At 43.2% G+C, this 23,701-nt stretch overlaps 1 protein-coding gene across 1 annotated transcript in view; it reads right to left on the bottom strand.

Moving 5' to 3' along the window:
* Window positions 1–5,425: 5,425 nt before the first annotated feature.
* The window catches only part of BAG5 (BAG cochaperone 5), a 41,250-nt gene continuing 22,974 nt past the window's right edge, over window positions 5,426–23,701 (bottom strand). Inside the window, exon 2 of the mRNA XM_073609168.1 lies at window positions 5,426–15,474. Within this exon, the coding sequence (XP_073465269.1) occupies window positions 14,085–15,443 (1,359 nt within the window). The 5' untranslated portion in view covers window positions 15,444–15,474 and the 3' untranslated portion in view covers window positions 5,426–14,084. The remainder of the gene's footprint in view (window positions 15,475–23,701) is intronic.

Below are 23,701 nucleotides of genomic sequence, written 5' to 3'. Positions count from 1 at the left end.
TAACTGCCACTAAGAATATCGTCTTTAGAGTTAAATTCTTTAACGAGATTGACTGTAATGGTTCAAAAGGATCTTTTGTGAGAACTTGTAAGACCACTGTCAAGTCCCATTTTGGAAAGTGTCTATTGGGAACTGGTCTGGATCTAGTAAGTGACCTAAAGAACCTCTTGACCAACGGAACTGAGGAAATAGGTTGATCCAGGTATACTCCTAGGGCAGCCACTTGCACTTTAAGAGTGCTAATTGCCAGCCCTTTGTCCACCCCCGTCTGCAGAAATTCCAGAACCGACACAATGTCTTCTGAATTTTGGTTTGCCGAGCGACACCAGGAGTTGTAGACTTTCCAAACCTTCGCGTAGATATCTCTAGTCACTTTCTTCCTACTAGCCAGTAAAGTAGATACTAGAGGCTCTGACAAACCCTTGTTTTTTAACAGCTGTTCCTCAGATACCAAGCTGTGAGACTTAGCCTTGCTATATCCGGATGATACACTGGACCTTGAAGTAATAAGTCCTGTCTGAGGGGAAGCTGCCAGAATGGTTTGACTGACATTAGTAGAATGGAGGAAAACCAGGCCCTTTTTGGCCAGTACGGGGTGATCAAGATTACCGACACCTTCTCCTTCTGTATCTTCCTCAATACTAAAGGAATCATCTGAAAAGGGGGGAAGGCATAACCCAGCTGGAAATTCCAAGGATGTGCCAGGGCATCTATCCCTATCGATCCGTTGTCTCGGTGCAGGGAGAAGAACTGAGGGAGCTGAGCATTTTCTCTTGATGCGAATAGATCCACCTGCGGGCATCCCCACTTCTGGGTTATTAGAGTGAATATTTCTGGATTCAAACTCCACTCTGCCTCCTGAATCCTTTGTCTGCTCAAGAAGTCTGCTACTCCATTCAGCGTGCCCTTGAGATGTACTGCTGACAGGGAAAGTAGATGACTCTCTGCCCATCCTAGGATCTCTGAAGATAGCAATAGAAGAGTCCCGCTCCTTGTGCCCCCTTGTTTGTTCAGGTATGCCACTGTGGTGGCGTTGTCTGACAATATCTGCACATGGGACCCCTGAAGGCTTGGAGAGAAGGCAACCAAGGCTAAGGCGACTGCCTTTAACTCCCTCCAATTTGATGACCTTCCTGCTTCCACTGGGGACCAAACTCCCTGAGCTATGTCTTGACCCAAGTGTGCTCCCCATCCCCAACTGCTGGCGTCTGTGGTCATCCTTCTCTCTGTTGGGAAGGACCAGAGTAAACCCCTTGACAGCACTGCCTGATTTCTCCACCACCAAAGGGTCTTTTTTACCCTGGTGGGAAGCTTTACCTTTGAGTCTAAAGCTTCTGGACTGTGATCCCAGATCTTTAAGAGAAAACTCTGAAGGGGTCTGAAATGGAGTCTGGCCCATTGAATGGCCGGCATGGTTGAGGTCAAGGTTCCCAGTACTGACATAATCCTTCTGACTGATACCTCCAGGTTCGTCTGAAGGCTGGATACTGCCTGCAATACCTTCACTTTCTTCTCTTCTGGAAGAAAGATCTTTTGATCCACTGAGTCTATCAGATACCCCAGAAATTGGACTCTTTGTGCTGGATTGAAATTTGATTTTTGGATGTTTATAATCCAACCTAAGGTCTCCAGATGACTGCGAGCCTTGATCAGATCCTCCTGTAATCTTTCCCTGGAAGGGGCAAAGAAAAGGAGGTCGTCCAGGTAAGGGATAACCGCAATCCCTTGTAGCCGGAGGGGAGCTAGGGCTTCCGCCATAATTTTGGTAAATATCCGAGGGGCGGAAGATAGACCAAACGGGAGGGCCCTGAATTGAAGGTGCAGAACCTCCCTCCCCATATTCACTGCCAGCCTCAGATATCTCTGGGACTGAACAGCTATAGGTACATGCAGGTACGCATCCCTTAAGTCGATTGATGCCATAAAGCATCCTCTGACTAAGAGATTTCTTACCGAAAAGATGGAGTCCATGCGGAATCGCTTGTATTGGACTGACCTGTTTAACGGTTTTAAATTGAGGATGAGCCGAAAGCTTCCTGATGGTTTCTTTATCAGAAAGATATGGGAGTAGAACCCTTGGCAATCTTCCTCCGGAGGCACCGGAACCACAACACCCTGTTTTATCAGATCCCCTAACAGGTTCTTCATGGCTAGGGCTTTTGTTGTGTCCTTTGGCAGATTTGTTATGCAGTACCTCTCTGGAGGAAGGTTCAACAGCTCTATCCTGTAACCCTGGGCTATTAAATCCAAAACAAAAGGGTTTTTTGTTATGTTTGCCCAGAGAGGAAGGAATTTTTGAAGCCTTCCTCCCACAGGCACCACCAAGTCATTGTGTTTTATTGGCCTGCGTAGGAGGATTGAAAAGGACATTCCCTTTGCCTTTTCCTCTCTGCGCCGCCCAATTCCTTCTTTTTTCTTGGGGCCTGTTACTCTTTTCCTGATTTTTTTGAGGTCGAAAAAACCGCCTAACTGGCTGCTTTTTCTTTTTAACAGGAAAGGATTTCTTCTTATCAGCTGTTCTATCCAAAATAGATTCTAGATCGGGACCAAAAAGCTGATCTCCCAAAAATGGCACTCCGCATAACTTATTTTTGGAAGCTGCGTCCCCAGGCCATGTCTTCAACCATAACGCTCTCCTGGCTGCAATGGTCAGGGCCCCTGACCTAGCTGACATTCTTATAGAATCTGCAGAGGCATCAGAGATATATGCTACAGCTGCTATAAGGGTTGGGAAGGAATCTAGAATCTCCTGTTTGGGTGAATCAGCTATAATATGTGCTTTTAGCTGATTCAGCCAGAACTCCATATTCCTGGAGACACAGGTCATAGCCATAGCAGGCTTGAGATTCCCTACAATGGACTGCCAGGCTTTCTTAAGCTGTTGGTCCGCCTTCTTATCCATAGGATCCTTCAAAGTACCCATGTCCTCGAATGCCAGATCCGTTGATCTAGATACTTGGGAAAAAGCTGCATCCAACTTCGGGATTTTATTCCAAAGTGACTCAGGATTATCATTAAATGGGAAACGCCTCTTGTGAGCTTTTGGGAAAAAGGGTTTTCTCTCTGGGTCAGCCCATTCTTTCTTAATGGTCTCCGAGATTACCGAATGTACAGGGAAAGTGCGACCTGTTGCTTCACCAAGCCCTACATACATTCTATCGTGCAGCGATAATTCTCTTTTTTCTTCCTCCATTCCCAATGTTGCATAAATTGCTTTCAACAGACTGTCTACTTGTTCCAAGGACAGTTTGTATCTAGAAGGTGCATCTGCCTCTTCCTCTTCCTCCTCCTCCTCTTCCCCAGAGTATGAGGGGGAATGCCCCTTTTGGGTAGTCGGGCCAGCCTCAGCCTCTACCGTTGGGGTTAAGTGTGAGTCCTGAGAGGGGTCTGAGGTAGTTGCCTGACTTAATGCTGGTGTTACAAGAGAAGAGCGAAAAGCCTGTATAGTAGCATCTAGCTCTTTCTTAACTGATGCGATTATGTCGCTGCACGCAGAAGAAGCCTCTTCCTTGACTAAGGAGTCAATGCAAATTTGGCATAAAGTCTTCTTCCAACCCTCCAGTAACTTTGCTTTACATGAGGGGCATCTCTTTTTAATGGCTGGTTCAGAGCTCTTAGCCTGCCAGAAAAAAATGACAAAAGAGAAAAAACACCAGCATTCATTAAGCCAAAGCTTCCTCCTAACGGACTCACCACAGGTGCACAGGAGGAACAACAGTTAACCCCATGTGCCCAGACAGGCCCCAGCCACCAAGGGGGAAAAAACATTTGTGAGAGGGGCACCAAAGTAATCAGGATATTCACTATAGCCTCTTACCTGGGCCTTGCTGGTGCCTGTGCCTGTCCCACATGCAGCTGCCACAGAATCCATAGTGGTGCTGCACCGATCGGTGGCTCTTACGAACGTCGGTTCCGGAGTCAAAAAACGCCGTTGCGCCCGACCGGAACCGGAATATAGGCACCAGGACCGCTCCTCCCTTCTTCCTCTGCGCCACTTCCGATCGGAAATGATGCGCCCGTTCCTAGTGCCTTCCCCTCGTCGGATACCTCACTTCCGACCGGTCGAGTCTGTACTCTTCCAATATGGCGGCGGCCAGTAACGCCGACATGCGGTTTAAAAAAAAAAAGGCCCGCGAACGGCTGCCGCCGCCTAAGGAGCGGCTCCAGGAACGGTTCAGCTCATCATGAGCAAAGAAAGAGAAAAAAGGAGCCCACTTACCAGCAACCCTGTGGCGCGGTGTGGGAGGATCGGACTCTCTTGGAGGAAAAAATTAGGTATGGTGGGGTAGGCAGCCTGGCCTCTCAGGATAGCACCATAAGAGATCCTGGCCCCTACTAGGTGTTCCCTTGCCGGAGGAAACAAAAAAACTGACGAGCTGTGGAGAGGAGCCTCCTTTTAAAATGTGGTGGAGTTTGTGTTTCCTGTTTCCTAGTGGGTGGAGCCTCTCTCATGTGCTGTCCTGAAAGACGATAAGGGAAATCATAAATTTTGCGAGGGTATGTAAACTTATGAGCACAAAAACAAATGTCACGTTAAAGATATAAAAGCCTACCTGGCTTTGGTGAGAAACTTGGTATTGACTTTTTGAATCTGAAGAGTAACTTGCCACCCCAAATCTGATGCAGAAGTCCATGATGATAGCAGAACAATTGGTACTGCAGGCTGGCTTGTTGGACTAGTTTCAGTCCTGGCTGTCTGGTCTGATTTCTGGACAGCTGATATAGTATGTAGGCCATTGCCCAGAGGTCAGTAGTATGTACAGCTGTGTTCATGAGTCAACAGTATGTAGGGCAGGGTACAAAGGTCAGCAGGTTACAAGGTAGTGTACAGGGGGTCAGAAGTTTGTAGGACGGTGTAGAGAGGTTTGTAGGGCAGGGTACAGTGGTCAGGCATTTTTTAGAGCAGAATACAGGGTCAGCAATTCACTGTACAAGGGGGTCAGAATGGCACTGCACAGGTGGGACAACAGATTGCAGGGCAGACTGCAATTTCCCCCACATGCAAAGCATTGCAGGGAAGTGGCAGTGAGACATCACTACCTGTTCTGGTGTGCTGATCCTCGCCATCCTTCCCTTCTTGTCCAAGCCATGTCATGTCACATACAATCATCTTGGATGGACAGGAAAGGAGAGCTAGTGGATTCGGAGCAGGACACATATCTATGCTGCTTCCCCGTTCAGCTCTGTATATGGGGAAGGAGAATTTCAGAGGTATGGTTGGCAAGATGAGGATGTGATCTGTCACCTACCCATGATCAATTAATATATCACAATTGACAGGTTGCTGGCTCCCAATTTAATCCCATAGATTTATTTTTTTGTCTATGTGTCCTGTACAAAGGATCACTTTGTTTACAACAAAAATCAAAAATCTTAAACATCATGGTTATAAAAAAAAAAAAAAAAAAAAAAAAAGTACTTATCCTTTCATGTGCCTAGTTGAAAGCAGGCAATATTTTATTTCATACACAGAGGAAATACATTTTCAGTCCAGTAAAATATTTTATTTAATAATCCATGCCAGTGTCCAAGTAAACACAGTTGGTTTGACATTCTTCAGTAAGTACAATTTATCGTACTGGACAGTGCATCAAAATGAACATTAATTAAAGCAAAGCTTTGAGAACAGCACAAATCAGTCATTTCATTTAAGAAGAAGCTGCAAGTAGCAGTTTCTGACTTTAAAAAAAAAAAAAAATACTCTATAGTACATCTACAAAAAGTATCAAATGGTCTGTTTGCATGAAATGTTAGGACAGCTGTAGGATTCAGCTCAGAGAAAATGACTACAGTCATACTGCGTTATTAAAATAAGCCACACATTAATGCAGAAAGCCATTTACAATTACTGATTTTCAGTAAGCCAAAAAGCAAGAGGACGTTCATTTCTTAATGGGATGTCACTTGAACCACGTTTGCATGGTCCCACACTGTCCTCAAGATAGACTGCAGGATTGAATTCAAAGCAGACCTTTTAATAACATAAGATCCCCTGCCACCCTGCACAATTATTTAAAGGGAGTATATTCGTATTTCAAGACAAAACTGCTTAGTGAAAATAAAAAAGGCATTTGAGCAGCATCAGACTCGCCTCCTGAATGTCTGGCAACCGCTGCTCTACTGCTCTTTGAACAGTGATTCACTGCAGAAAGCTTTTAGAGGGTTGTACACACTGCACCCCATGCGAAAAGGCCCTTAACCAGTTCCAAACCGGTTCACGTGTTTTTAAGGGAGCAGAATTGCACCCCTGCGCGAAACCCCGTACGGTTTTCCCTTAAAGAGCTACCAGAGGGCCGCACACCAGCTGCACAGCAGGGGACCAGATACACGTGGCCGGCGATCACATGCACAAGAGCCAGCACAGGGATTTGTGTGTGTAAACATACAAATCCCTGTTCTGTCAGGGGAGAGGAGACATGTTGTTTGTTCCTACTAAGTAGGAACAACGATATGTCTCCTCCCCTAGTCAGTCCTATCCCCGTACAGTTAGAACACACTGAGGGAACACGCATTTAACCCCTTCTCTGCCAGTGACATTAATACAGTAATCAACGCACTAATCGCTGTATAAATGTCAGTGGTCCCAAAAATGTGTCAAAAGTGTCCAATCTGTCCGTCGCAGTTCCACAAAAAAAAAAAAAAAAGAATATATCGCAGATCACCGCCATTACTAGTAAAAAAATATGTAAAAAATAAAAATGCCATAAATCTTTCCCATAGTTTGTAGACGCTTTAACTTTTGTGCAAACCAATCAACATACGCTTATTGCGATTTTTTTTACCAAACATGTAGAAGAATACATATCGGGCTAAACTGATGAAGAAAATTTTTTTTTTTTTTTTTTTTTAAATTGGGGCTATTTATTATAGCAAAAATAAAAAATAATTTTTTTTTTTCAAAATTGTCGATTTTTTTGGGTTATAGTGCAACAAATAAAAACTGCAGAGGTGATCAAATACCACCAAAAGAAATATATATTTGTGGGGGGGGGATGCAAATTTCATTTGGGTACAGCTTTGCATGAGCACGCAATTGTCAGTTAAATTGGCGCCGTGCCGAATTGTAAAAAGTGCTCTGGTCAAGAAGCGAGTAAAATCTTCTGGGGCTGGTGGTTAAAGTGCAACAGAATTTTTAAATTAAAGCAGAACGTTTTACTTTGTTTAAACACTCTAAAATTTAAAAATTATGCATACATGTACACTTGCAAAACTGTCATGTGGCTTTTCCCAGTTGCTGTGCAGGCACAGCAACAGGGCCTGAATTCTCTGTGACCTCTTGGTTTGAACTCTGCAAGCTGCACAGCCCAGAGGTTGTAGGCTTTGGAGAAGAAGTACAGCCAAATCTTGTTTGGCTGTACTTCTCCTGTGGATCACAGCGTTCTGCACTCGTGACCTATTTTCAGCAGAGGCCTGAACCCCACTGTCGGTTGACGTCACAGAGACGTTGGGATCCATCCAGATGCCTAACCACCAGCCGGCTCGGCAAGCCGCTGAGAGCCTGAGCTGGCCGCTCCCGCCCCTCCACATCCTAGCATTGGGGCAGAGCATAGAGCCAGTGACTGACAGTCACCAGGGAGCACTGAGCGATCAGCAGTTTGATCGCTCTGTTCTCAGCTTTCAAGCCGGTGGGGGACAAATGCGGCATCCACCTAGATTAGTGGGATTAGTTGCATTAAAAAATTACTGCAATGAAAAAAAAAAAATCAATACATGTCCTCAGTAAACTTGCACTACGCTTTCCCTTTAACATAAATATCAGCGGAAGATGTAATATAGTGATGTTGGCTGGAAAAATCACAGATATGAAATCCTATGGTATTTAGTCACATGATCTTCACTTACAACTGAACTGGCTGATCCTCGCATTCAGCAGCAAAGATTATGTGAAAAAAATGCATTTGGAAATATGGCCATCTGCAAATGGGATTCAGAAACCACAGTTTTTCCACCCAAGGTATTTCAACCCTTCTGCTACTGTTTATTAGTTCAGGGGAGCAAGATAGCCAAGGGTATAGGGGATCTTTTATTAACAGCATGTCTGCAAAAAAAAAAAAAAAAGGCCCGAGCAAGCTTACAGGACATGTTAGCTGCGGGGAAGGGGGCAATGTGCCTTGGTTTACATTCACTGAACTTCGTGTGCTTCCCCAGTAAAAAGAGAGTATAGTGTAGGCTGGAAAACGGAGGCAGAGCCTGGTGAACTGGCCAATAAGATATTCCCCTAATGAAAAACAAAATGTACCTATCTTGATCAGTATAGTACAAACATTTGGAGACTATGGGATGGTTACTTGACATAGAGAGCTTTTTGTATCATTGGCAGTCTGGTGGGTGATTCCAGCTTCAAGACCCCTGAGGAATTTCACAGCATTACATAAAATACTACTCCAGTTGCATTTTGAATCACATAAAATAAATGACAATTCTAACGTGGTAAATGTGTTTGTTTACTTGCCAAGGCAGATGTACAGACCTGGAGCACAAGAACATTGTCACTGGAATGCAGAGATGCAACATTCTGTACCAAAAACTGACATATTATTGGGTGGACTGATCTTTTAGTATATTTAATAATTAAATGTCAATTCTTATCGCCCCCCAATATTTTCAGTGTGGAACCAGCATTAACTTAATAAAAATAAATATGAATCAGGTGTACAGGTAACACAGCAAATAAATTGCTTGTAGCAACTATGTTGTCTGCAAGATAAATATGAGAACTTTAGTTACTGTTAAATATACACAGGTTAAAATGGAGATCATTACACATTGTGGTAGGACTCAATGATATCAAATAAGTTTGTTTTGTGACTTAGACTATTTTAACAAATAGTAGACTATAGATGTTAACTGCCAGGGTTTTTAGTGTTTGTGAAGCAACCGATGCTTAAAGTAAACCTTTCATTGAATAATTATGGGGGAACAGCCATTGCTGACCTACTTCTAAAAATTCTAGTTTCCTGGTTGTCTCTGGCTTCAATTGTTGCTGAATCAATGACATGAAAAGTAAGCAATAGCAAGTGGGTCAGTTGGACAGACAAGCAAATGGCATTTTCATAAGCAGAGGTCAGCCAATAGCAGCTTCCACATCACACGATGTCTCCATATAGCATTTTTTTCACTGTACAACCACAAAGCGCCTCTGTACTCTGTACTTATAAGTCTCAAATTCCACAACTTGGCCATTCTTGGGTACTGTTGGTTTGTGGATGGTGGGGTGGAGTTCTAACAAAGGGAGTCAATGATCTAATGCAGTGTTTACTTGAAAGTGCCTCCTTGTAACCCAGGAAAGGACAATGGAACACAACAGAGGTACCTACATAGGACATTTCCTATATGTGCTGAACTTTTACTTACAAGGAGCCTACTGTTAGGCTTACCTAAGTGCAGATTTTGTAGGCAGCAGATTTATTTTTACAAACATTGCAAACTCAGGACAGGTTTGCTTTAAAAAGTTATTACATTCCAATGATATTATACAGGCAGATATTAAAATCACGAGAGGAATCACCCATTAGCCTCTTTGTACTGATCAGACACAACAGGACAGATTATCTTGATGTTTCCACCCTTCAGTTTTAATGCAGCCATTAATTACAATCATCTGAGGAATTCTTAGGAATGTAAACTAAATAGGAATCCTGCAATGAAAATGTGATTTCGTAGTAATGGCCAAAGAAAAGAAAGGGGATGGGGCAGCTGGGTACTTAGACACAAGCCCCCTGAGACACACAAGTCAGTGGGTGACAACATATGTTTTAGGTGGGCTGACCTTTTATAGTAAATCTATGGTAAGGACATTCATATAGTAACAGATCTTAACAGGTCGTAAAAAAAGCTTTAAAACAAGCTCTCACTAACCTCTGTAGCTGCAGGCATTGCGGAGAAATATATCCTCAAGGTTCACAAGAGAAGTAATTCAAGTTAGGTGAACTGAGATGCTAAAAAGGAAAAAGTGCTTTGGCTGTAGACTTTGAGGAAGCGATACTCCACAGTGCCCACAGGTATAGCCATCAGTGAGGGCTTGTTTTAAAGCTCGTTAACTGCTTCTTAAGAATGGGCAAATATGGAACTGTCCATAGCTTAACCACAGTTCTATTTCAAAATAATCACATGAAGGTGTTCAACAGGCAACACTACAAAGAAGAATACGAACTGTAATATCATTAAACAGCATAGTAATGATATGTTCAGGCATTGTGGGGTAGCCAGCAGAATTACATGTAGGTTCCACACTTTTTAATAAGTTATTATACAGATTATATTAAGTTCAGACAGACTTTAGAGACCCTGTCTCTCTACTGTAGTGCACACCAAGGGACATAAGGGAGACAGACGCAAAGAACAGAAAAACAGCCCTTTTCTAACACATTCTCTAACCCCCTTGTGATTGAAACTACAGATATCAAAGAAATGTCATGGCAGCCAAGGAGGAGAAAGGAGGCAGGGCTGGGTCGGGGCTCCATGTCTGAATGGTATGGGGGCACTCACTAGGAGGGAGGGGCCAATAGAGCAGAAGAGTGACCCGAGAAGAGGAGGATCGGGGCTGCTCTGTGCAAAACCTACTGCACAGAGCAGGCCAGTATAACATGTGTGTTATTTTTATAAAATAAAAAAAAAAAAAAACACAAGACTTTACAATCACTTTAATTTATCAGGAGAACTTCAGCATTTTCTGTTAAAGAGACTGGTCATTCCATCTAGCCATCTGTGTGCTGGGTGACTGGTCTGCTTAACACCCCACTAGTTATTCAGAGTGCACCTTAGTGACTCAGGGGGGCCTACAGACTCCTTCACCCTAAAGCTAAAGATTAGGAACCCAGGAATGATGATATCACCCAGACTTCTCTCCCAACAGAAGAAAGGCAAGTAAAAAGGGGAGGAGGAGGTGTGTGAGGGATGCCCATTTTAAACACAGAAATAAAGCTCATAGGTTCCAATGGGTTTCTGAACATTGCAAATTGCTATTCTTTCTACTAAGAGCAGCCTTAGCTTTTTTAAGCTAATCTATAAATCATTTCAATAATCTGGTATGTGTTTCTTTATACGCATTCTATGTACTAATAATCAAGAATTAGGAGGAAGAAAATGTATTTATTCAATTACTCCTCCAGTCATATCCATGCTTTAATGTAAAGCGGCCATTAAGCTAAAAAGAAGAATGTGTCATTTAATAAACAAATGGCAGATGCAAAAAATATTTATGCTGCAGCTCAGAAAGTAGCCAATCAAAACATTGATCGGTATAGTAAATGCTAATAAAAACAGGCTTTGAGATTGCATTAGAACACATCTGCAGTATTTGAAAAAAGTCATGCAGACACAAAATGAAACCTTCTTTTCTAGGCATTCTCCATGACAACACCACTTAAATATTGCCTTGGCAGTACAAAAAGTTAGGAAGGGCACATCCTACCATATATCCTGTGTTTTCTCAAATAAACAGTTTCAGATTAACATAGGAGGCAAATAGGGAGGTTTCCAGAAAAACATTACCAATTCACTCTCCTTTAGGGTTTGTATAGATGGGAAAATGTGGTCAAGTGCATTCAACTTATGTATGAGAAGCTTCGGAATACCTTTATGGGAACATGTAACCTGCATTTGACCTCCTAAGCTGCATCACACTGCTTTTGTATTCCCAGTAACTTGGGAAGAGCAGTTCTGAAGCGTGTACAGAGGCCCTTACAGAAGCACCTGGAATAATTTAGCATAGGAGACGTGGCAGGGAAAACAATTACTTGAAAGCATCTAAATAGGAGGCTAGTCCATAGACATGCAAAGCGTGGCTCTGCCTCGACCCCTACAGGATTTGATTGACAGCAGCAGGATCATCTGTGCTTGTGTGTCTTATGAGAAGAGAAAGAGGGAAGAGCAACGCTGCAGAAGGGTACAGCGCTGGATCGAGGGGAGGGGCAAGACCGCTGCTGCAAATTTTTTTACCTTAATACATTAAAGGTAAAAAATGTCTTGACTTTAGAACCACTTTAGGTTCAATTAAAGAAGTTATTTTTTTTTTTTTTTTGTATGAATTTTGCTTCAATCACTATGCTAATTTTTTCCCAATAATCAGGCTTGCAGCTTTTCCTCTTGCCAAAAATGCAGCAGGTCCTCAGCTTTGCCAGCACCATTTTACCTCCTACACCCCCTCCCCCTCCCAATTACAGCCGGGGGGGATGCATAAAACTGAGTTCATGAAAGCGAGGAATTTGAAAGAAATTGCAAATTATTTTCTCAACAAAGTGCAATAATCCACAAAAACCAACCAGCAATTAATTATCTTACATTATTTAACGTTTAAGTCATGAGAGGCTAGTTCTGATTGTTAGCTATGTGTTACTGCACTGTATACATCTTCACTGTTCTTGCATTTCCTTAAGAAATAAATCTGGATGTTTTTTAAAGGGAGTTTACTCTTTCGGCATAAAAGGGAAAAATTTTGCCTCGCTATGCTCACGGTCTTTACTAAGTTTTTCCATGAGAAAACTACCCCATTTTTATACTTGGGACTTTATATTATGCTATACTGAAAAGACCTCCACTGACAGGTTGCCCCACCAGTTTTAAGCAGAAAACTCCAACCGGTTAAAAGCTTACATAATGTAAACTATGGTAAACGATCGCTTTCTTTTAATAGTGACCTCACTATGGCTTTTCTCTTGATGTGTTTGATTGCTCATTGTTATAGATCACTATTCAGTGCACATGAGGCCAACTTATGGGGATGAGTTAAAACAATATGTTCTGCTTATAGCAACAAGCCAGGATTTTTACAATGCATATTAAAGCAAACCTGTAACAGAGAAAGTCCTCCTCCAGAATGCCCTAAACCCAAGATTCTGTACAATCTTGCTACCCCCCCCCCACACCACACACACACACACACACACACACACACACACACACACACACACACACACACACACACACACACCCCTTCCTGGTTTATTTACCAGTAGGGAAGTTCACAACATGGGCAAGGTCCAACCTTAACCATCTGACTGTAAAGTCTGTATATGCCAACAGTGTTTATGTTCTGGGGCCTCAGGTTATTGTAGAAACTAAAACTTTTCAGGAACCTCTAGCTGCCTGCTTTTAGTTTCTTCTATCATTTCAATAACTTTATTCATGTGACAAGCGTGCTTTTAGGAAATCCAGTACTGAGACAAAATTAAGGGCTACCATTGCTGACCTCATTCTTCTTGGTTGGCTCTAGCTTCAGTGCTTTGAGACAATGACCTAGAGAAGAAGGCAAATTAGGAAAGTCAAAAATTCCAATATGCAGACTTGCTCAATGTCATTCAAAGTAATGAAACCACTGCCATAAACGCAACAGCCAGAGTATTAGTATTTTCAGAAGGAGATGTAAACAACGGCAGAGTCCATACCCTCTCACCACAGGCTTTCTTAAAAGCCATTCTGTCTTGATAGGTAATACTCACCTCTTACACTGCCTGTGCTGCCAGTTTAGGCTACAGTGAAAAGAAACTGCTGGCTGAAAAATATTCACAATCTGACACTTTTGGAATGTTTATTTAGAGGTCCCCCTCTGCGCTCTGTGGTTTCTTCCACGGCAATAACAAAGGGGCTGGCAGAAATGAACCACTGAGTGCTGCAGGGGACTGGAAAATTGACACCCCAACAGTTGCTCTTCACTATAGCAGATATTAGTGACAGCTGGAAAGGTACGTAATTTTTTTTTTTGCAGGAAAAACTATATTTTTAGCATCTATTTTAGAAGCACCGTCACATTAAAAAAAAAAAACAGTATTAGTAACACATTTTTTTTTTTCAGTCGTTATAAGGTTCTGAGTAATCATTTCAGTTCCAACCTCTTGATACGTCAATATAAGTTATAAATGATATGAACTATAATGCAACACAATGTAACATTTTTCGTATGGCATTATATGTATATTTCTGCCTTCTGAATGTGAACACAAAGAAAATCTGAGGAGGAAACTGAAAAACATATTTTGTACATCCTGTGTACAAATAATAAACTTAAAGCTTGATGAAACTTGATAACGACCACAATCCATTCCCATACAATCATAAATCATGTGCGATTTTAGTTAAAGAAAAATCTAATACTCCCATTCATCGGTTTTCATGTCCAGATAACTAAGGATATTATTGGCAAACTTTACAGCTTGTTTTCTGGCTTCTTTTGAGCGGTCGTCTCCTTGGGAATCAATGGCATCTAGAGCAAGGAGTTGATTGGTGAGAAGTTCTTCCAGTCGCATGTAATTTTTATCTGCTCGGTTGCCATCAAAAGAGATGACTTCTTTCTGAAGATCCGAGAGGTTCCCAAGAACTATCCAAACATTGGTGTAAGATGGATGTTCTGGGTTGGCCTGATTACAAGCACTCTGTCTCCTTTCAAGAGCTTCCTTGAGGTCGATATAGCTGATAACAGTTTGGACTTCCACCACTGCTCTCCTTCTTGCTTCGCGTATACAAGGATTTTTCTCTACACTTACTTCATCCAGCTGGGCAATGAGAACCTGAAGCTCAGACTTAGTTCCCACATGAATGTCAGACATATTGTGCCCTCTCTCTAAAACAGAGGCTTTTATTTCTGTAGATCTTTTACAAATTGACTCAATTTTGACAATGGACTGGTTTTTGGCCAGGTCATAAGCACTGGTAAAACAAGCTTCCTCCTCAAGATCTAGATATTTCAACAAGTTGTTTATTTCCTCCACTACCTCTTTTCTATAGTTCCTTATTTCCACATGGCCAGAAACATCTAATGCATCCAGGTCTGCAATGAGTCCAGAGAGAATGCAAGATAGATGTCTGTAGGTTTCACATTCGTTTACACCAGCAAGGAGTGCAATGAGGCTGCCTCGTGCCTTGTTTACCTCAAGCAGAACAGAGTTAATTTTAGAGATGGATGGATGTGCATCTGTAGAGAGAGGAAGTGCCAAGACCTGTTGTTTTAAGCAATTCTCTAATATCTCTTGAATTGCAAGAACTTTAGTAAGGGTGCGATATCGGGCTTTTCTTAGGGATGCTTTGCCTTCTGTTTTGACTTGTGTAAGTCTCATCAAGATATTCTGAATACCTTCTTCAAATTCCTCTGTGATACATCTTCTACCTCCATACATAGGGGCTATTTGCTGGGCTACAAGACATTGTGCCTCCTTAAATATCTTCTCAATCGCCAATCGGCAGGGATGGTTTGCATTCTCCTCCAATTCTTTAAGAAGCCTCTCAACTTCTTCTATGGCTCTTTTACGGGCTTGTGAAATATTGGCCTTCCCTTCCGTATCAATAGACTCAATTTCAAAGAGCTGCTTGGTCAGGGCTTTTGCCAGTTTTCTGAACTCTGGGTCACTCTGCAACCCACTGAAGGTAGCCACGCTTTGCTCAAGGTCTTTGACTTTCCGTTGGATCTCTTGAAGCGCTGTGATCGAAGGATGTTGGTTGCCCATATCCATTCTCAGAAAGACTTCCCTGTTATAGTCAAGACTGTAAAGTAAAACAAAAATGTTAGAAACATAATTTGTTTTATATAAAAAGGCACCAGAACAAGCAAAAGCAGATTTATAATGTAGAACATAAAATTCCCCTCCCCTTCCCTGATGTTCTATACATGGGGTCGGTTTACTGACATTCAGAATTTAGGGGGACCGAACTGTGGCCAGTGGGAGTAACCAAGGTTTCATTTTTATTATTGGGGGAGCAATAGTCCCCCCATCATTGGCATGAATAGTGCCCCATTCTAGGTGTCAGTGGAAGGAATAGAGTCCAACGGGTCCCTACACATGGGCGTTCCGTACATCCCTTTTTCCTTGTTCCGTTGGTGGATGAAAACAGATATACATATATGTCTATGGGCTAGCAGATGTTAGCGGATGATGATCTGCTAACATCGGCCTCTGTTAGGTTGTGTTTTTTTTTTTATTTTTCTTCTGTTTAAAAAACAAAAACAGACAAAAAAACGGATGTTAGCGGACGACATCCGCTTACATCCGATCCGCTGACATCCATTTTTTTACCCAAAAGCATGGGCATTTCGTTTTTTACTTCAGTCCAGTCACTCTTTTTTTTTTTTTAAACTGATGAAAAACGGATGTCAGCGGACATGAATACAAATGTAAAAATTGACATCTGTATCCGCTTTTTTTTACCAAAAACAAAGTGACTGAACTAAAAAACGGAATGCCTGTGTGAAGGGGCCCTTAGGTGTTAGTGGGAGGAATAATGCCTCATCATTGGTGTCAGTGAAGAAACAGTGACCCTTCATTGGTGTAAGTGAAGGAATAGTGCCCCCATCATTTGTATCAGTACAGGAATATTTGCTCTGTTGTGGAAGCAAGAGTGCCCCAAGGGCCAGATAAAAGGTAAGCAAAGGGCTGCAGTTTGGAGACCATTGTTCTATACATTTAATGCCATGGTGGGACCTATTACAGCCAAATACAGAGAATTAGCCAGGAATCATGTGGGACATGCAGAGCAATATTCTAGTGAGCCACGTTAACTGAAGAATCGTCAAGACACAGTAGCACTCTCATAAAAATTGAACTTTTTTTCTTGCCCTCTCAAAAGCCCCATTCTAATTTTTTGTTTTAAAGAAGCAAAGAATGAAAAACCCCTATACATACTCTTTCTTGCAACTTTTAGACCAGTCCAGTGATATCAATGGTTCTTCCTGATAACAGTCGTAGGTAGTCCCTACACCTGGACTGATCAGTGCTTACATAATGACATGTGAGCTTCTCAATCCAGGAGTGCTGCGAGCCTCGGCTTTGTGATGACCAACCAAGAAAGTGTTTTTAAAAGGATGGGCGTATATGAAGTGGGTTCAATGATGCTGGTCATCATTTAACCAGAAAATGTCTGGCACCAAGTCAGAAGAGGAAACAAGAACAGCGTTGGAGTGAGAAGTGGGTGAGTACTGCATGGACACTTTTTTTATTCATATGGGAGGCTATCAAAAAAAGAAAAAAAATCATCAGCAAGCTTAGCTCTTCAACAGAGCAAAGATCTGAGGAAAAAGCGGTGAAACAGATAAATATTTTTTTTTCCCTGCAGGTAGGACTACGTTTTTTGATCTAGTGCAAGTTGCTTTAAAACCACTGATCCAACATGGCAGCCAAGCAGCTCTCATTTTCAAAATGAGAGATCATGAACGGCTGTCTACATACCGGATTCTTAAAAAAACAAAAAAAAATCAAAAAAAAAATCAATGAATACATTTAGTAAAGGAATGATGATATCCAACAGTGTCAGCCTTTGCTTAACATCTAAGTGAATATATCAGGAAGGCTATAAAATGTTCAATAATTCTTACATTACAGACCTTAAATGCATCTTTCTACTAACAAGGGGATTTAAAGGGCACAATAGAGCTAACTAAAAATAGCAGCTGCAGCTTTGCCAGCAACACAGTGATGATGCAGAGAAAGCATATGCTGCTTTGCATCTGTTTGCAGGGATGTGCTTTTAACCCTTTGGCTGCCAGGCCCTGTGCTCCATTTTGTACACTCAGGTGGCAAGACCATTTTTGCAAATTTTCCTTTGCTTTTTTATTTTTCACTCATAGCTTTCAGAGTTTGTCTGACCCCCCAAACTATATATTTTCTGAAAGCACATGATCAGTAGAATAAAAAGAAGATGCTACTGATTTTTAAGGCAGCACGATATTTGCGCAAATGTTTATCAAAACAATATTTTCGCTAAAAATACACTAAAAATTATTAATATAACATAACTTACAAAATTCCCGCTAAATTGCTACGAAAGCATCATTCACAAATGGCATACTAAAGTGTACTCCCATGGAGGGCTGTGTTTACCCGCACAGGCATGCACAGGTGTTCCATGCATCCCTGTACAGGCAGTCCCATTATGTCAATTGGGATGCAATGGCTGCACAGGCATAGCTGCTGTTCCCAATCTGATGTCCGTGTGGGTACACGACCCAGAAAGCAGACAGTGTGAGCTCAGGGACATGCATGTGGACCACCATGGATGTAAAATTGGGAGCAACAGCTCTGTTCGTGCAGGTGCTACATCCCATATGACATCAATGGGACTGCTTGCAGAGAGATGCATGGAACACCTGTGCATCCCTATAAAGGTACGCTGTGTATGCCCTGTGTGAACAAGGCCTTAGGCCCCTTTCACACAAACACACCGATCAGATCTGTCTGTCCGTTTTTTAGGCGGGCCCAATCGGACCACCCATTGTTCCCTATGGAGAGGCTGATGTAAATAGACATGTGTCCGTTTACACCTGCCTGCATCTGATCCAGTCCGCTAAAAACAGACGGATGGGGATCCCATTCCCCATCCATCTAGCAGATCGGAGTGGATGGTATCTGATGGAACTGGACAGGCGGTGTTCGCGTCTGCTCTGCATCTGCGGAGCAGACGCATACCTGTCATCAGCAGACTGATCCCCCGCTGAGCAGGCAAATCTGCTTGACCGAGTCTGCTCCATGTGAAAGGGGTCTTACCAGGAGCAGCCAGTCTATTAGGGGTGCTGGGGCCCTGCCCCCCTGCAGGGTGCCTGACTCATACGTTTGTATGAGTTTTTTTTTTCAAGCCACATGATTAGAGCCTGAGGCTCTAATTGGCTTGTAAAAGGTTGGGCTCGGGGCGCAGAGCATTGCACCCCGAACCCACCCACAAATGAATATTTGCTATCGTCTTCCAGGTTCTCCTCCTGGCCAATCAGGACGAATAGGGTTGGCCGGGAGGAGAAGCTGAGGAAGCCATTGAAGTGACCATAAGCTTATCGGAGATGGAGAAAGGAGGTCCGTAAGCTGTACTAACTTGGCCACCTGCGGGCACTTTTGTAGGTCCGTACGGTGTATGCACTTAGCAGTGAAACAGTTAATCCACAGGCTGTGAATACTGTACAGTATCATGGAAAAATGATTGGACTTATATAAATAGGAGACAGTTGCTTCTAATACAACTTATGGCAAGAAGGTGTGCTGCTCTGCAGTGGCTGCATACCATAAAGTCAGCAAATACAATTCTGAAGGACAAATCTGATTGGGCAAAGTGTGGACTCAGCATTTCCGCATCTCATCTAAAGTGGAACACCAGGCAAACAGCTAAATACTCCACTATTTTACATATACAGCTTTGTGCAAAAGTTTTAGGCAGGTGTGAAAAAATGCTGTAAATTAGGGATGCTTTCAGAACTAAAAACGCGTTAGATTTGTTTTCATCATTTAACAAAAAAAAAGTGAATAAGAGAAATCGAAATCAAATCAACATTTGGTGTTTGGCACAGCGCAAACCCCTGGACCCTGCGCTCTGCCCACAGCGCAAACCCCTGGACCCTGCGCTCTTGCCCACAGCGCAAACCCCTGGACCCTGCGCTCTTGCCCACAGCGCAAACCCCTGGACCCTGCGCTCTTGCCCACAGCGCAAACCCCTGGACCCTGCGCTCTTGCCCACAGCGCAAACCCCTGGACCCTGCGCTCTTGCCCACAGCGCAAACCCCTGGACCCTGCGCTCTTGCCCACAGCGCAAACCCCTGGACCCTGCGCTCTTGCCCACAGCGCAAACCCCTGGACCCTGCGCTCTTGCCCACAGCGCAAACCCCTGGACCCTGCGCTCTTGCCCACAGCGCAAACCCCTGGACCCTGCGCTCTTGCCCACAGCGCAAACCCCTGGACCCTGCCCACAGCGCGAACCCCTGCACTCTGCCCACAGCGCAAACCCCTGGCCCCTGCACTCTGTTCACAGCCAAACCCCTGGACCCTGCGATCTGTCCACAGCGCAAACCCCTGGACCCTGCACTCTGTCCACAGCGCAAACCCCTGGATCTTTCACTCTATCCACTGCACAAACCCCTAAACATTGTGCTCTCTAAGTAACTCACTCTTGAACTCTGCATTCTGTATGTAGCACAGCTCCTGAACCCTGCCCTCTGTACACATCACACCCCGGAATTCTGAGCTAATTATTACTTAAATTAAAAACCAGTTATAATTAAATACAGAGGCAATTATTTAATATGATAAAGAGTAGATACATCAACCAATTTGAAGCAGTGTGCGTTGTATGGTATGAGCACTGACAGGCTGACCCCCCCCCACCCCTTCAACCTCTGCAGCAATGCTGGCAGCACTTATACATCTATTTCCCAAAGACAACCTCTGGATAGGACGCTGAGCACGTGCACTCAACTTCTTTGGTCGACCATGGTGAGGCCTGTTCCGAGTGAACCTGTCCTGTTAAACCGCTGTATGGTCTTGGCCACTGTGCTGCAGCTCAGTTTCAGGGTCTTGGCAATCTTAGTATAGCCTAGGCCATCTTTATGTAGAGCAACAATTCTTTTTTTCAGCTCCTCAGAGAGTTCTTTGCCATGAGGTGCCATGTTGACCATCCAGTGACCAGTTTGAGAGAGTAATGCCCTGTACACACGGTCGGACATTGATCGGACATTCCGACAAAATCCATGGATTTTTTCCGACGGATGTTGGCTCAAACTTGTCTGCATACACACGGTCACACAAAGTTGTCGGAAAATCTGATTGTTCTGAGCGCGGTGACGTAAAACACGTACGTCGGGACTATAAATGGGGCAGTAGCCAAAAGCTTTCGTCTCTTAATTTATTCTGAGCATGCGTGGCACTTTGTGCGTTGGATTTGTATACACACGATCGGAATTTCCGACAACGGATTTTGTTGTCGTAAAATTTTATAGCAAGCTCTCAAACTTTGTGTGTCAGAAATTCCGATGGAAAATGTGTGATGAAGCCCACACACGGTCGGAATTTCCGACAACAAGGTCCTATCACACATTTTCCGTCGGAAAACCCGACCGTGTGTACAGGGCATAAGAGCGATAACACCAAATTTAACACACCCGCTCCCCATTCACACCTGAGACCTTGTAACACTAACGAGTCACATGAAATCAGGGGAGGGAAAATGGCTAAATGGGCCCAATTTGGACATTTTCACTTAGTGCCGGTTCACACAGGGGCGGCACGACTTGCAGGTCGCCTCACCGAGGTGACCTGCACACGACTTCAGCGGCGACTTGCAAAACGACTTCTGTATAGAAGTCAATGCAAGTCGCCTGAAGTCGCCCCAAAACTACTACAGGAACCCTTTTCTAAGTCGGAGCGACTTGCGTCGCTCCTATTAGAACGGTTCCGTAGTACAGAACGGGAGGCGACTTGTCAGGCGGCTAGGTCGCCTGACAAGTCGCCCCTGTGTGAACCGGCACTGAGGGGTGAACTCACTTTTGTTGCCAGCGGTTTAGACATTAATGGCTGTGTGTTGAGTTATTTTGAGGAGACAGCAAATTTACACTGTTATACAAGCTGTACACTCACTACTTTACATTGTAGCAAAGTGTCATTTCTTCAGTGTTGTCACATGAAAGGATATAATAAAATAAAAATGCAAGGGGTGTACTCACTTTTGTGAGATACTGTGTCTGCCTGTATTTCTCAGCATTGAGGACACCGTTCATCCGGACCAAATCTCCAACTCCATTTGCAGAAATGCAGCCACAAACTTGCAAGGAACCTCAACCATGCTTCACTGTTGCCTGCAGACACAGATTAATGTACCGCTCTCAGCCCTTTGCGAACAACCTGCCTCCCGCTACAGGAAAATATTTGAAAATTTAGACTCAGTCCAGAGCAACTGCTGACATTTTTCTGCACCCAATACCTATGTTTTTTGCGTGTAGTTGAGTCGCCTAGCCCTGTCTTCACGTCAGAGGTAAGACTTTTGGGCCTTGACAAAGCACATGTGCAAAACACATTGTCATAGCAATGTCCTGGGTCATCACGGCGCGTTCCATCCATTACAGTTACAACTCCAGCCCGATTGGTATCTCTGACGTAATCTTCGGCATTTCAAGGTTGAGTGCTGTGTCCCCGCACAAAGGAATTCACTCTTCCGGCGGATTTCCCCCACCAGCTTCCGCTAATCAGAGGCTGCGGCCCGGCAGTGTTTTCTACCTCCCGTAGGATGTATCCAGCGGTTATCCACTGTGGCGATTAGTACAGCCAAGGGTTCATTACATCATCTTCAACAGCCAGCTAGCCTTACAATTTTGTACCTGATGTGACTCGGATATTGTTTTTTACCACAGTCTACTTTTATAAATATACTCATTGCGAGCACCATTGACTTGTGCACACACAATGCTTTGAGGTTTTATTCTTACAACATTACAGTGCCTTGCAAAATTATTCACCCCCCTTGGCTTTTTACCTATTTTGTTACCTTACAGCCTTTTGTTCAATGTTTTTTTTAATCTGAATTATATGTGATGGATCAGAACACAATACTCTAAGTTGGTGAAGTAAAATTAGAAAAATATATACATAAAACTATTTTTCAGAAATAAAAAAAATGATAATTGGCATCTGCAAATGTATTCACCCCCTTTGTTATGAATCCCATAAAAAGCTCTGGTGCAACCAATTACCTTCAGAAGTCACATAATTAGTGAAATGATGTCCACCTGTGTGCAATCTAAGTGTCACATGATATGTCATTACATATACACACACACACCTTTTTGAAAGGCCCCAGAGGCTGCAACACCTAAGCAAAAGGCACCACTAACCAAACACTGCTATGAAGACCAAGGAACTCTCCAAACAAACAAGAGACAAGGTTGTTGAGAAGTACAAGTCAGGGTTAGGTTATATAAAAAAAAAAATCCAAATCTTTGATGATCCCTAGGAGCACCATCAAATCTATCAACCAAATGGAAAGAACATGTCACAACAGCCAACCTGTCAAGAGATGGCCACTCACGGACTGGGCAAGGAGGGCGTTAATCAGAGAGGCAGCACTGAGACCTAAGGTAACCCTGGAGGAGCTGCAGAGTTCCACAGCAGAGACTGGAGTATCTGTACACAGGACAATAAGCCGTAACCTCCAAAAAAGTTAGGCTTTATGGCAGAGTGGCCATAAGAAAGCCATTACTTTCAGCAAAAACAAAATGGCACATTTTGAGTTTGTGAAAAGACATGTTAGAGATTCCCAAAATGTATGGAGGAAGGTGCTCTAGTCTGACGAGACTAAAATTGAACTTTTTGGCCATCAAAGAAAATGCTATGTCTGGCGCAAACTCAACACATCACATCACCCAAAGGACACCATCCCCACAGTGAAACAGGGTGGTGGCAGCATCGTGCTGTGGGGATGTTTTTCAGCAGTCGGGACTGGGAAACTGGTCAGAGTTGAGGGAAAGATGGATGGTGCTAAATACAGGGATATTCTTGAGCAAAACCTGTACCACTCTGTGTGATTTGAGGCTAGGATGGAGGTTCACCTTTCAGCAGGACAATGACCCCCAAACACACTGCTAATGCAACATTTGAGTGGTTTAAGGGGAAACATGTAAATGTGTTGGAATGGCTTAGTCAAAGCTCAGACCTCAATCCAATATAAAATCTGTGGTCAGACTTAAAAAGATAGCTGTTCACAAGTGCAAACCATCCAACTTGAAGGAGCTGGAGCAGTTTTGCAAGGAAGAATGGGCAAAAATCCCAGTGGTAAGATGTGGTAAGCTCATAGAGACTTATCTCCAAAGCGACTTGGAGCTGCGATAGCCACAAAAGGTGGCTCTACAAAAGTATTGACTTTAGAGGGGTGAATAGTTATGCACATTGACTTTTCCTGTTAATTTTGTCCTATTTGTCGTTTGCTTCACAAAAAAAAAAAAAAAAAAAAAAAAAAGTTGTGGGCATGTTCT

The sequence above is a fragment of the Aquarana catesbeiana genome, linkage group LG13 (genome assembly GCF_042186555.1).
Source record: "Aquarana catesbeiana isolate 2022-GZ linkage group LG13, ASM4218655v1, whole genome shotgun sequence".
NCBI lineage: Eukaryota > Metazoa > Chordata > Amphibia > Anura > Ranidae > Aquarana > Aquarana catesbeiana.
The sequence above is the reverse complement of the archived record's forward strand: the minus strand, read 5'-3'. Positions and strand labels throughout refer to the sequence as shown.